This window comes from Antrostomus carolinensis, unplaced genomic scaffold (genome assembly GCF_000700745.2).
Source record: "Antrostomus carolinensis isolate BGI_N321 unplaced genomic scaffold, ASM70074v2 scaffold24869, whole genome shotgun sequence".
Lineage (NCBI taxonomy): Eukaryota > Metazoa > Chordata > Aves > Caprimulgiformes > Caprimulgidae > Antrostomus > Antrostomus carolinensis.
Window position 1 is genome coordinate 28,510 of NW_010336799.1, and position 14,622 is coordinate 43,131.

Consider the following 14,622-nt stretch of genomic DNA (forward strand, 5'->3'; position numbering starts at 1 on the left):
GATTAAAGTAAATTCAGAACTAAGATTTAATTAAGAGAGAGTTACATTTAATGTTGTAAAAATTCAACACTAATAATGGACTTCCAAATACTAAAAAAAAAAAAAATAAAAAAAAATTCTCTTTTACCATGCTGGTATTAAAATATTAAAGAAATAGCTTATTTTTAGCAATGACCCAAAAAAAGGGAATAAATCATGCGCTACAGCCCAATGCTTTGGCTGAATGCCACTCTCAAGTGCTTCCTGGGAAAAGGTAAAATTTCAGCTGTCTGCAGAATTTTGTCTCCTTCCAGTGCAGCACCCGTGGGCCCGGCTGACCAGCTCACGTGTGCACATTTTGTGGGCCAGCAGCAATAGCTACAGCTACGCTGCATCCTCAGGATTGACAATCCTGCCCCTGGAAAGGAACTGATAAATAATGGAAGAGCCTGGGCTGCCAGAGGGAACGTGCTCTACACTGGGGGTATGAATTTCAGCCACCGCTTTCTTTATGAAAGATGCATGAATGTAAGGAAGCTGAACACAGAAACGGGAAACTTAAAACCAATGCACCCAACACCGACTCTGCTGAAGGACAGCCTGGAATCTCGCATCATCCAGCTGAACAACTCCTCCTCCCCTCGAGAGCTGCAGGAGGCTGGGCTGAGGAACATACAGAAACCTCAGAGGTCGAGTGAGACCGATTAAATCATAAGTGCATTTAATACCTGGCAGCATTCCTCTTCTTTAACCCCGCTTTGCACCACAGTACCAGGGAAATGATTCCTTTCTGGAGCCTGTGTCCTGGTGTGAGCTGGGCCAGAGCTGGTTCTGTTCAGCAGCTGGAACAGCGCTGGGGTTTGGGTTCAGCTGGGATTTGTTAGGAGAGAAACGCTGAGAACATCCCCATGTTGCATTTGTGTCCCTGGCACTGAAGGACTTTGTGTTTGTCCGTCTGCAAGCGCAAGATCTCAGGGGGGAGGAATATTGACATGGATCAGCTCCATGGGCATTGGGCTCTGCCAAGGGGCTGTTCCATCTCCTGTCCCCCATGGGCAGGAGATCCATGAGGGGCTCTTCCTCTCTTGCTCTCTCTGGTTTTCGCTCAGGCTCTGGCTCTCCCGGGATTGCGGTTTCGGGTCGGGATTGTGGCTCCTCCAAGATTGTGATCTGGGAACGGGCCGGGCTTGGTCGGCAGGTGGTGAGCGATGGCACTGGGTATTGCTTATTTGCATATTTTATTATCATTATTATTTTAATATAAGTACTATTTAAAGTTTTATTTTATTCCAATTATTAAGTTGTTCTTCTCTCACCCTATGAGTCTCCTCACCCTCTCCCCCAATTCTCTCCCCTGTCCCCTGGGTGGGGAGTGAGTGAGCGGCTGGGTTTGGCTGCAGCCCAGTGCCAGCCCAGTGCCACCACCACACACCCACACCAGCTCTGAAGGGATAAAGCAGAACCTTCAGGAATTAACTCTAGCTGTGATTTCCTACAGGTTTTACCATCATACTGTGCTGGTTGTTAATCAGGCCTGGGGGCCCAGCCCCAGCTCCCCATGTACTCCCAGACAAGGTTCCCAGCACAGCAGCAAAACACCCAGAGCCACCACCAGCAGCAGCAGCACAAAGCTCTTCTAAAAAAAAACAACCTGTGGCACAAATGCAAACAGCACTGGCAAAACTAAGTGCAGTATGTCTTGGCTGAAATTTGACATCAAGTAAAGCACCAAAGCATGGGTGGAAGCAACCAAAAGCCTCCAAACTTGCAGTCTGCCACGGCACAGAATGGCAAGGCCAGGGATCTCCTGTGCACCAGAGGGAAATGAAACAAGCCACCTCCACACTGGATCTTATGCTGTGGGTTTTTTTCAGACTGCACAGAAAACCAACTGCCTGCAATCTCTGTATGAGCACAGAGCTGCAGGAATTAGTTTTGGCATTGCTGTTTTAAAGGAAAAGCCAGTCAGTATCGGGCCAGCTGTGGTCTGATCACTCTGTCCTTCAATGACAGGCACAGGACAATCTCCTCAACTGCCACCTTCCGTGCTGAGGTACAAAGAACAGTGCAAACATATTTACAAGCATGGTTTGTACGTGCACAGCCAAATCTCCTCTTGCACAATTTAGGAACTAAACTGTAATAAGAAATCTTTTCAGGTTTGTTTCTGCAGTGTGGAATTATTTAATTACATTACATGAAAAAAATAGGATTTGGGAGTCTAATTATGTGGCACCTGCAACTTTTGGATCAGGCCCAGTGCCAACCCAAGCCCACCGAGAGGAGAACAAATGTGGGCTGGTCATCCCATTTCCCTCACCTCTCCTAAGCCACCGTCACTGGGAACTCCAAACAACTAAAGGTTACATCAGATTTATTTTTTCTGTTTCCTTGAAGACCAAGATTTGTCCAAGATGTTCTCCAGCTTTGGGGCCAATTACATTATCCAAGTGTCCTAATTGCTTTCAGTCTCAGATTAATAGATCATGTTTATTTATACACAGCATATATAAATGAAAGGTCCTAAGTGAAGACTCGTATCCTAAAGCTGCTTCCAAGCAAACCTGATACTACAAATGCTTTGGTATTTCCTGCTCATAACTATAGCTAGGAAAATCATCACACATCCTGACTATTAACAGCATCACTCTGAGCAGCTTTCAGAAACAAATCTGGCAGGAAGCCTATTCTAATGTCTTTTTCTCTTACCAACATCTATTTGAGAAGAAAAGGAGAGATCTACAAATCTGACAAAAGCAAACCGAGAACTAATTATTCTGCATGGTTTCCACAAGACATCACTTTACCATAGGAACTGAGGTTACAAAACCAAACATTTAACCAACACCATGCTGGTAGATTTCCATCTTCTCCACTGAGCAGCAAGTTGGGTTTATATCTCATATTTTGACAACTTCCTCCTCAAAAATATTGTTTGACTTGCTTTACTAGGTTTTTATACAGTCAATTTTCTTATCCCTGTTCTTTCTGCTCTGCACCCTGAGGACATGGTAACATCCACTAATATATCTGAGCTTCTTCTGAACTAACATTTCAGTGGGGATTATTTGTATAAAAATACACACAGATATTTCCATTACTGGTGAAAGATAATCAAGATCAACTGCCTGTTTTTTTCCATCCAATAGAATCAATGATACAACATCATATGTACCCAAAAAAGTATATGATGTTGATCCCAAAAGACCACCGTATGATGACCCCAAAAGGTCTTTTTCTAAAGGACCACAGTTGAGAATTCCACGCTTTTGTGCCCATTCAGCCCTTGCCTTTCCACTCAGTCCACCCAAGAATCATCAACTATGAAGGAAATACGAGGCCTGGATCTACGTGCATAGGATCCAAGCAGAGCAGTTACCATCAGGGCAAAGATTTTCAGCAACCAGTTGTCCCTGAACTGTTCAGTTCATGACCAAATCCCTTCTCATTTGAGTTTTAACTGAACAGAATTTAAATACAAAGTTTAACAAATGTGTGTATGTAATGTTTTTGACTTGGCAGCTACACCACTGGATGTAATTCTCTTGCCAGGGTTATTCATCACCTCGGAGCCTTTCTCCAGAGGTAAGCACTGGTGAACACAGCAGAGAAGAGTCCTCATGCAAGCAGCGACATGTTTAAATCACAGGCACCAATGTACTAATATAACTTAGTTAACAACTCTTATGAAAACAAAAATCTACTCAGGATCCTTTAACAACAAAAGAAACCCCAAACATCAAACTCCCGCCTTAGAGACAGAAATGAAACCTGTCCCACCCACCCGGCACATCAGGGGCATACCCTCTCTCTTACCTGCAGCTGCAAGAAGGGGATGTTGAAGAACTTGTGCAGGTACTTGAGGCCAAAGCTGTTCTTCATGGAAGACTCAGCATAGCGAAAATATGAGGAGCCGGGAGGCCTGTCTCAACCAGATAGGTAGAGAGAAGAAAACTGTACCGAGGGCACGGACTGCACACACACAGAAAAGGCACTTTCTGAATTACACACCGCCAACAGTCCTCATTTCCAAGCCAACCCCTCAATCCCAAATGTAGACTAGCAGGTCATTCTGCCAGGGACTCAATATTTTGTTTACAGACAACATTCACACTCTGCTCCTCCTGAAGGGTGGCAGAACTGTGTTGTGTTCACTGCAACGGCTGCAGTGTCATGCGGCTGCCAGACTAAGAAATACTGTGTCAGGACACTGGGCCATTGGTTTACTAAACTGGGGGTTTCACAGTTGTACAAGCTGCTCATTTATCAGTGAAGGTTGTTGTTTTAAAACCACAAACAGACCTACATTAAGTCACAAGCATCAGCAGCGGGCATTAAACTCAGATAAGTCATGTACAGAGATGAACTTGGAAAGAAATTATTACACTGTGGAATCAAGCCTTAAAACTGACACTGTTTCTGTGTGCCTGACACAGGCACAAACAAGTAAGAGACCAGGAAAATGAAAAAATGCCTTAAAAACATAAAACCACACAAAAAGGTACAATCTAGTGAATCTTGACCAACAAATAATATTTTATACTACATAACAGAGTGCTTCAGATCTCTGCATAAGGGAAAATCTTGCCTGGCTGCCAAGGAGGCATATGACTTGGCTGTGCCCAGTAAATGCTGTGTGGGGATGCTCTCAAAGGAAGAGCAAGGAAGACAGCTGCACTAGCTGGCTCTCTTGTAGAATTATTTGGAGTAGAGAACAGTTGTGCTGCAGGGCAAGGATTCTTTCACAAGAGAAGGATTATTCAGAAAGAAGATGGCTTTTTGGGAAAAATTCCTTCTGAAAGGCACTCACTGTGTCCAGGATGACAGCTAAAAAATCTGCCCAGAACAGGCTCCTAGATCAAAGGAAAAAGAGCCCATCGTGAACGCTGCTGTATGAGATGCTCAGAGCTATGAAAGCCCAAAAACCAGGCAGAGAGTCTGAGGATGAACGGGATGTAAATCTGAAGCACGGCAGCAATACAGTTATCTACAGCTGATGATGGAGAGTAGCTGAGGTCTGCTTCCCTGCCTGGTGACCACAGTGCCATCTCACCTGTTTAGGTTGTCGATGAGGTCTCTCACATCGCCAGGCAGAATGACCCGGTGCTCCCCCATGTCTCGGTAATTCCCAAGCACGCATACTGGAACGTGGGTCGGCACTTTAGGAAGCTCTCTCAGAATATAGTTAAAAGTCCTTCACCATAGGAGAGAGGGATACAGGCAGGTGAGTGGGAAACATCATTCTCTGAGCAGTTGCATGCACAAATCACAGAAAAAAATCCCCAAAGAAATATATTTCTTTCCAAAACCCTTCCAAGACTGGGGCTTCTTTACCCTCCTCAGAGAAATGCATTAACTGTAAATATGCTGTAAATCATTCTTTATTCAAAAACAACTTGACAAGTTCAATAATCCACTTCCACCAGCAACCTCACATCTTGTACAGCAATATTTCTCTCAGTCCTACAAAACTGTGTGGGGTCAGCAGAAGAAAAGGATTCCCTTTTTTCAGATGTCAGTGGGCTCACTGACCCGCACCAAACCTGTACAACACGAGCAGGAACTCTTATCACCTCCTCTTCCCTCTCTGGCTTCCATATGTCTCTCACCGTTCTCAGTGGATATGCAAAACGAACTGTTCATTATTTCTGTACATGAATGCAGCCTGGAGCTTCTAAATAATCCCTATTAATACCAGTCTTCCTGGGAATTTCTCACTGGCATTACCCCTTCCCCTGTGCTCTGCAGAGCATGGGTTTGTAACATGCCCTGCATACTTTGCACCTGGGATAGCACTAATTATCAGGCCTCAGCCAGCAGTGTATCAGAAACTGCAGCGCACAAGCCCACAGGGAGACTGTCTGTTTGAAACAAGCCCAGGAGAGGAGGATATTAAAAGACGTGTCAGAAGATAAAGCCGTTATTTTAAGGGATACAAGCTTGCTTCAACTCATTAGGCTGGTTATCAGCTCCAAAGCCCATCTGGGAATCAAGACATCTAGAAGTCATTTGTTTCCACTGAACAAAGTGAGAATCACGGGGTGCACACTGCTGAAGATGTCTTACCACTGTTTGGTGATGTCAAACATCATCACTACACCATTGCAGTTTTTATAGACATCCAGGAACTCTGCATCCAGGGCCATTTCTGACTCTGCCTGAGGAAACAAAGGCAAAAGACACAGTAAACAACTTGATTCAACTTCAGGTTTGTACAGAACACAACTGATACAGCACCAAATAGACAAACTTTGTAAAGTGACAGTCATTATAAGAAGTACCCATGGATTTCACATCATCATCATCATAATTTAAGTAAGATATCTGGTGTTTCACAGCTTCCATTGCCCATGGGAGCAGGATGTGAAGCACCTGACAGTCTCTGAAAAAAACAAGTCTGACAGCAAATGCTAAAACCCACCCTCTCCTCTTTTCCCTGTGCCCCCAGTCCTGCACTGACAAGATCACAGAATCCCAGAATTGCCTCGAATGGAAAAGCCATTTAAGCTCATCGAGTCCAACCATGAACCCAACACTGACCAGTCCCCGACTAACCCATGTCCCTCAGCACTGTGTCTACACGACTCTTCAATCCCTCCAGGGATGGGGACTTCACCACTGCCCTGGGCAACCCCTTCCAATGCCTCAGAACCCTTTCAGCAAAGAAATTCTTCCTCACATCCCATCTCAACTAAGATAACTCCATATGGGCTACAGGATGGAGGACAGAGGACACAGCTCCCATTCCATCTCTTTGCTGACCCCAATACAGACTGTACTTCTGATGCTTCAGGTGTATAAAGCCAGGATGTAGCTTCTACCAATTTCTCCCATGCAGGGCTGAAATTATTTATTAGTACCTGATTTGCTTTTCATCATTTGGACCATTTGGACCCTGCACGCTGCAAAGTACAGTGCTGGTCACAACTCCAAGGCTCCTTCTGCAATGTGGTGCCTATGGAACAACTCTCATTCATTTTTCAGGAGTGGAAAATGCCCCCACATTTGTGAAGGAAGAAGGAGCTGTGGTAGCTGTTCTCATAGAGGCTTCTACCCTATACAAGAACTTTTATAAAGAAAATTCTCCTCTTTCGACCACACAGATTGAGCAGGACTGGCACCCCGGTGAAAGAGGTAACTCTTCACTGCCCTGACCCATCCCCAGAACTGAGTGCTCAGCTCTCTGTGTACCAGTGACGCTCCCGTTCCTATCAATTCCAACAAAGCGGGTATTGAGCGAGTAGCAGAACTGTGTCTGTGGACTGAGCCCCGAAGGGCACTGACACATGAACAGGATAAATAAAACTCTTCAAGAGCTGCAGCAGAGATCATGGGATCAAGGGCTTTCAAACTGAATATTTCCTGAGGATTACACTGGATACCTTTTGAAAGAGATTCTATGGAAGCCCACTGGCAGCCCAAAGGCAGTGTGGGGAACGTGGTGGTATGGTCTCCCATACAGCACTTTGTCCTACAGCAGAAGGTCCAAAGGAGACACATTTGTGCAAAAGCTTTTACCTGCTAGGCAGCACTTCTGCTGCCCCTTCCTCCTCTATATTTCAAGGAGTCTTAAAAGGTAATTGATAGCCCAGTTTTAAGAAGCAGCCAGAGAGCATGGCACCAAGCAACTTCTTCACTTGACGCTATGCTCCGTTACACAAGGACATCCTGCCCATGTGCACACAGGTAAAAAGCTACTGAGTAAACATCTGGGGTGCAGTCATTCCCAAAAGACAAAATGGAAAACAGCAGGCATGAACATGGATAAAATGCACAGGCAGAAGAATGAAGAGCATCAGGGATCACATTGCCCCTCATCCACCTGCCAAACCGGCCTTAAACCAGAAACAAATACAGAACTTACTCTCCGTGGACCAAAGGTGGATTAGAGGCCTCCTGCTAAGAGGCAGACATCTGCATTCAAGGTGACTCACCTCCTGAGGGTCATTTTCCAGTTTCAAACCATCTCCTCGTTTTTTGCATTTTCCTTAAAAAGAATTGGGGAGGGGGGGGAAAAAAATAAAAGGTATTACACTGGGCAGAGAACTCCAGGGTAGGTCTGGGCAGAACCACAGCATTTTGAACATGACCTTAAAGCAGATTCAACTTTTACTATAAGCATGGGGAAAGGCAGGAGTGGGACAGGCATGTCTTGCTGAAGAACATCAACTACCCTGTTCAAGAACATCAGCTAGTCTAATTTAAAGATGAGTAAGAAAAAAGTCTGGGGCAGCTTAAATCACATTTTTGAAAGCATAAAGTCACAATGACCGAATAATCCAGGGTTTGGTGCACTCCCTGACCCAAAGGGAAGCTGCTTTGTTGCACTTTTTGTTGCATTAGTGTTGAAGATGCAAACGATCACAGGGCTGCTATGACTGACCTGCACAACTACATACACAGCCTTCCTGAGACGCTCTGACGTTGCTGTGCCATGTCACTGACCTGAAGGAAGCAATCCTGTAAATAAATGTGATCTCAGAGCCCATTAGGTGCTTTGGGTTGACTTGTGACCAAAAAAAAAGGGTCGTAGGAGACTATGAGCATTTAACAGCCAAAAGGCAGACAGGACTTATACAAGGGGAAATCCAAGCAAAATAAAAAAAAACTGTGGTGAGGACGCTGTGGAGTAGAGGAGAGAGAGCCTACACGTGCATGAAAGGCCAGAACCAGAGGGTCAGGTCTGGTCATCACCAGCAAAGGTGCAGAAAGGAGATTCTCCAGAGGCACCATCCAAAGCCACACGCTCCAGAGACACACACACACAAAGATCAGCTAGAGGACAAGTAAAACTCTGATGGAGCTCACAAAAAAGTGCAAGAGGCAACAGGCTAAATACCTGGAGAAGACACTAGAAAACCACTAGAGAGACCTGCCCTGTAGTCCCACAGCCACAATCCCATCTGGAGGAATCTACAGGTTTCTCTCCAACTCTGCTTCCTCTGAGGCACATGCTGAAACACAGCCCTTAGACTTAAAGGCCAGACCCCCTGAGACTTCTCCCTTTTCTTACAGCTTCAATAAGCACTGGATAAGTTCACAAAATGACATTTTAAACTACCACTGGCATTTGACTCAGCATCTCCAGCAAAGGTGTCACTGTTTTTAAACCTCAGGCTTCCTGACAATTTTGTGTTACATCAGTCACACCGCAATCACGTTTCCAAATCTTAAAGTCTGCAACCACAGCAGGCAGAGAAGACACCACACATCTGTACGTACAATTAGCAGTGTGGCAATCAGCTAACACGAGTTTCTGGGGTAGACACTCAGCACTAAGGATTGACAGGAGCCTCAATACATAAGAGCAAGTATATCTTTCACCTACAGCCAAAGATGTTTAGTGTGGACATACCATGAAAAAATCTGTCCTTGCCCACAGGTATTGTTCAAACTCCACCTATGTACAGCAGTTCCCAGAGTTCTATCAAGTGATGAGCACTGCACAATGAATAACCCTGCAAGATCTGGAGTTATGTTCTACAGATACCAAATCTCTTCCAGATGTTACTGACAGCAATTAAGAACTGTACTTCGGAATTAATATTGTTCCCTATTTTCCTAGTCTAAATAATGATGAGTTAATTAAAGTATAATGGCAGACACTTGGAATTCCTTCTCATAATTTCCAGAAATTCCGTGTGTCATTGACGACACAACATGTTGGCAGCTCAGATGTACCCACAAAAAACCCTCCCACTGGAAATACTGCATGTGAAACAAAGTGTTTCTTTTTGCACAGAGGTCAAGGATAAATAGTTATGAAATACAGAGTTATTCATGTAAGTTTTAATGTTGCAGGATGCAGCGGGAGATTCCAGTCCCTACACCCTGACTGTGTCTGGTGGGTGTTTCTGTGCATGACTGCAAAATATTTGACCCCCTCACATCCTCTTACTGTTGATGTCTGAAAGTAGTAGAAATATTCATTCTGATCCTTCCCCATTCATGTTTCCTTGGAGAATCCAAGTATGGGCTCTGGCTTTTCCCAGTGCAACTGAAGGTGTGGGATGTCTAGGATGTGCATGTCTTTCCCCAGTTAAACTAAATTCAAGTCAGTGGCATTCATGTGGCTTCTCTGAACATCAACAGTTACTGCTAAATTGTGCTTGGCATGACCTGAATTTCTAGGTATTGAAACAGAAGCTCAAGCAACCACAAATACTCTTCAAAGGTCCCCTTGTCCTAAGCAATCAAAGTGTCTTTCTAACCTGGACACATTTACAACCAACACTTTGAGACTGAACAGAAGACTCGCATGCCTCTCCCTGCTTATGGCTTTATGTGTGTTTCAAGAGGAATGAGTAATACCCTTACATGATGCTCATCACTGCTGGAAAGGAGGTCATCCACAAAGGAGTCACAGAGCTGAAAAGCGCATGTGTGTACATATTCATGCACGGTGTTTATTTTTGGAACCAAAACTGCAGGATGAGCCAGATAAAGCCAAGATGTATGTAGTGAAAAGATGCAATTCAGCCTGTAAAGACAAGGGCACAATGACGATCATGTTGCTACATGAACTGGGTCCTGTGTTTAAGGTTGCACTGGTGTGTGATCCAGAAGCCTCAATTAGAAAGCAAGGGTCTTCATGTTGTGATTGCTCAGCTTCTCTACCTAGAAAGATGACTGTTCCTTATTTACAGGGATAATAGCAGCACTGAAACCAAATAACCTGGTAGCAGTGACCCAAAGCCCGTAGGGCTTAGAAAGAACAGTTCTTACTGAACACCAGAAGACTGGGGTGGTGGCCAGCACCGGAGAGCCTCTGCACCTCTATGTACCATCAGTTTTGTTGCAGGATAGCAAGGATTCAGTACAGCTTGCCAGCGAATGCTGTCCACAGTGTGAGGGAGATGCTTCCGTTCGTCATTCAAAAATACACATCTAGAATATTTGCATAGTGTTATCTAACTTACATCATCTGAAAATAACAGAAATATTAATTCTGATCTTTCCTCCTTCTCGCAGCACACCTCTGGGAGGAAGAGGGGTGAAGGGGCAGGGAAAGGAAAGGAAACTCCAATCTGAGGGAAAGAGTTTATGCTATTTTTGGGGCAACAGAAAAAAAAATGATTTGATCCCTTCAGTTAGTGTATGGGAAAAGATGCAGGAACCAAACTAGCAGAAGTTACAAGACAGGAGATCGGAACTGTTCTTGAATCACCTGCATTCAAGCAGCTTCTTTGCATTCAGGACCTGTTACAGCTTTATGACCCGCAGTAGTTACACAACTTGCTGCAAAGCCAGGAAGATGAGTCAGGACTGTGACTTTTCCTGAGAGAAATCTTTCCCATGTTCTAATAGGGCAGCAAAGGAGACGGTATTTACTACACACACTGCACAAAATTCAATACAATCCGTAGCTGGGGGCAAGCTCTGCTTTTTAAGATTTTAACAAATGGCATCATTACACAAATAAGCCCTGCTCTGTGTGCAGGCCCAAGAAGAACACAGCAGGCTGCAGGGAAGTCTGTGTTCCAGTGAGTCTGTGCATTAAAAAAAAAAGAAATCCCAAAGGGTCAAGAAAAAGGTGAGAGGAGCAGCACAGTACAGAGGCTGCATGTCCCCCTGCCTCAGCACACTAACCAGCCTCACAGGTTTTAAGCTTTCACAACAAATCTCTCCACACACCAAAATTAACATCTATATGCTAAAAAAATGACACCAAGGCACCAGCCAGGCAGTGCCAACAGAGCTGCCTCCTGCATTCCTAAAACAGTCTGGAGGGAAAAATCAAAGCGCGCTGCTGAAGTAGCGAGGATGGGGGAGCACACTGCTGGGAAGCACAGGGAGAAACATCACTTAGTAAAACCACATTTAATTTCACTGCAAAAACGTACATGAAGTTTTTCAGGGTGCAACTTCTTATATTTCCTCAAATCCTCCTGTGCACATTCACATGGAGACATGAAGAACGGCAGCGCTGCATAGCAGGAAAGAGGCTGAAGCTGTTTTATGAGACCAAAATTGACAACTGCGGTTTATGGACACATTTTCCAGGCAGCCTAGCTACATCCCCACATCAGGCTTTCAACACATTTTCAAATGTCTTAATTTAAATAGAAGTCTCTTAATTTCCTCTAACAAGGAACAATTCTTCCAAAATGGGGAAACACTGGCAAAAAATTCTGCCTAGAAAACAACGTACGTTGAAAAGCACGTTCAGAATTTTTTGACAGTTTCAAATCCAGCCTGAGAAATGCAACATTCTGCACAACTCTAAATATGCACATTAGCCAGGATCTGGTAAGCAAGGAAAAAAGGAGGATCAGGTCTTGCCAGCACTATGCTACAGCAGCACTGGACACTTCACTACTGAAAGTCTACAGTCTAGATCAGTGTCACTCTCACCAAGAGCATCACGCAGGAGGATTTTTTGTCCTAAGCATACAGAAGGAAGAACAAAAATGTAAGGAGATAACATTAAAATGAAAGTTAAGATATGAGCAAGCTCTTAATGGTTAATTTGCACATTTTCCTAACGTTGTACTTGTCAAGATTCACCAACGCCATGGCAATAGGAAAGTATTTGATTTTGTTAAACCATGATGATCTGAATTTTTACACTGCATTGATTAAGTGCATTTGATTACATAAAAATACGTGTCTGTGATCCTTAAGTAGGGATCTTAACAGAATTGGTTATATTTCAAAAGAATATGAAGTGGAGAGAAGAGAGTCCCTTGAGATTTCTAACACATGCTCCACTGTCAGAAATGAAAGCAGTATCAGAAGAGCTGTTATCAACATCTGCACATAGCAAATCTGATCTGTTTTGACAAAAAAAAAATGACAAGTCTCTAGTCGAGATGACTCTGCTCAGAGAAGCTATTCACAGAAATAAATGCTGGAACTACACGACTCCCAAATTATCTATCTATTCATACCAAAGTTGCAAGGCAGCGAGAAAACAGATGTTGTGCTCAGATTCCAGCCCTACACATGTTATCCCAGGATCTGAGAGCCAAACTGTAATCAGACTGATTTCAGCAGTAACTGAACTAAGTATGGATTTGTCTACACTGTGAAAACTGGGGCTTAAAAGAATAAAAAGACAAAGTACTCAGGATTTGAATTTTAAATTACTGGCTCAAGTTTAACCTGAAGGCTCCGTTATGCATCTGAACTAGAGCTGCTGTCTTTATTACCTTTCTTTTTTTACTATTTTAAATACAATTTAGCTAACATGAAAAATTAAATTTCTTCCTCCCTGTTGTAATTAACTTCTTATTTTTTGGTGTTACTGCATGTGTAAGTTGCACAGGTGTTACACCAGAGATATGCTGTTCTGCTGAGGAACCTGTGCTAGCACAGACTCTAGCTATGGCTGCAGGAAAGGCAGCAGAAGCCAAACCATAAAAGTTTTAAGTTTCAATGACTGTGATCAACAGTTTTGACCGACAGAAACACATAAACAAGGAGCACAACCCCCAGAGCAAGAGATGCTCACTTGTACAGCTGCTTTCCTGACCATACTCACACTTTAAACCTGGCTGGTACAAAATGCCTCTTAAAAGCTAAACAATATCTGCACTTGGGGCTACAGAACAGGCTGTTGAGATTTACATCTGAACCCCAGCCCCTGCTAGGAAAAGATTCCACTGCATCCAGGTTCTGCCTTTTTGAGGTTTGTTTTTATTTTTTATAAAACAGAACTTCATACTCTGACAAAAATTGAAAACTACTGGAAAGCGTATTTATATACCATAATATTTTCCTTGCCTAAGCATTTAGAAAAGATTTTGGATTAAATATATTGCATTTTCTGTCCCAAGTGAATTTAAGTAATTGGCTTCCCTTCTACCCTTCCCTCCTGCATACATTATTCACTGCAGATAACATTTTATCGATTTAACAATAGCATTCCTTGTCAGAAACAGCCCGGCAAGAACTTCTATAAACAGAACGAAGAACTCAGAAGCTGTCTAAATGTATATAAAACTATAAAGGGAGAAGATGAAGTTTATAATAAAGTTGAGAGAATCTGAATACACTAAGCAGCAGATTATTTCATCTGTCATGGAGCACGTGAGACAACTGCTTCTGAATATTGAGTTTCAACTGAAGTTTGGATACTAAATAATGGACTCTAGAATAAAAGACTTCTCTCTCCATTCCATATTTTTTCAGCAAGTAGCATCCATGCACTTGAAAAAAATAAGTGCAGACATCTTTCTAAAGTAGAAGTAAGCAGGTATTTCTGAATTCTATGTAAGTTTTTAATTAAAACTGAGAAAGAGTAATGAATCTCCATTAGAAAAGAAGTTCCAAATCTTACCTTTGTCAACTACATCCCAGACTTCAACTTTAACAATATCGTCAGTGGCTGAAAACACAAAGAGAACACAAAGTGTTAGAAGAGGGTTTCAGTGAGGTGACCAACACTCACCACTCACCACAGAGAGCCAAACCCGAAGCCAACAGTGCCAAAGTACCAGATGAACGTCAAAAGCAAAGTAATTCTTGATTTAAAAGAAAAATAAAGCAAGAAGGCAGCCCACTGTTGAAGGTCCAAGTTGAACACCAAGACTGCACTACCTAAAGAACTTCTAAAAGACTCCTAGTTACACAAGTGACAGATAGATTTCCTTGATGTTTTACATATGATTTGAAGCATATTATAAATATTTTGTGTAGATT

The 14,622-nt window shown here is 43.2% G+C and overlaps 1 protein-coding gene across 1 annotated transcript in view; it reads right to left on the minus strand.

Moving 5' to 3' along the window:
• Positions 1 to 14,308, minus strand: part of RABL6 (RAB, member RAS oncogene family like 6) — a gene marked incomplete at both ends in the record, with an annotated part of 41,631 nt that extends 27,323 nt beyond the window's left edge. The window contains 6 exons of the mRNA XM_029086741.1: positions 3,796 to 3,901; positions 5,033 to 5,173; positions 6,046 to 6,137; positions 7,914 to 7,966; positions 12,334 to 12,363; positions 14,261 to 14,308. Of these exons, the coding sequence (XP_028942574.1) occupies positions 3,796 to 3,901; positions 5,033 to 5,173; positions 6,046 to 6,137; positions 7,914 to 7,966; positions 12,334 to 12,363; positions 14,261 to 14,308 (470 nt within the window). The remainder of the gene's footprint in view (positions 1 to 3,795; positions 3,902 to 5,032; positions 5,174 to 6,045; positions 6,138 to 7,913; positions 7,967 to 12,333; positions 12,364 to 14,260) is intronic.
• Between the last annotated feature and the right edge of the window lie 314 nt (positions 14,309 to 14,622).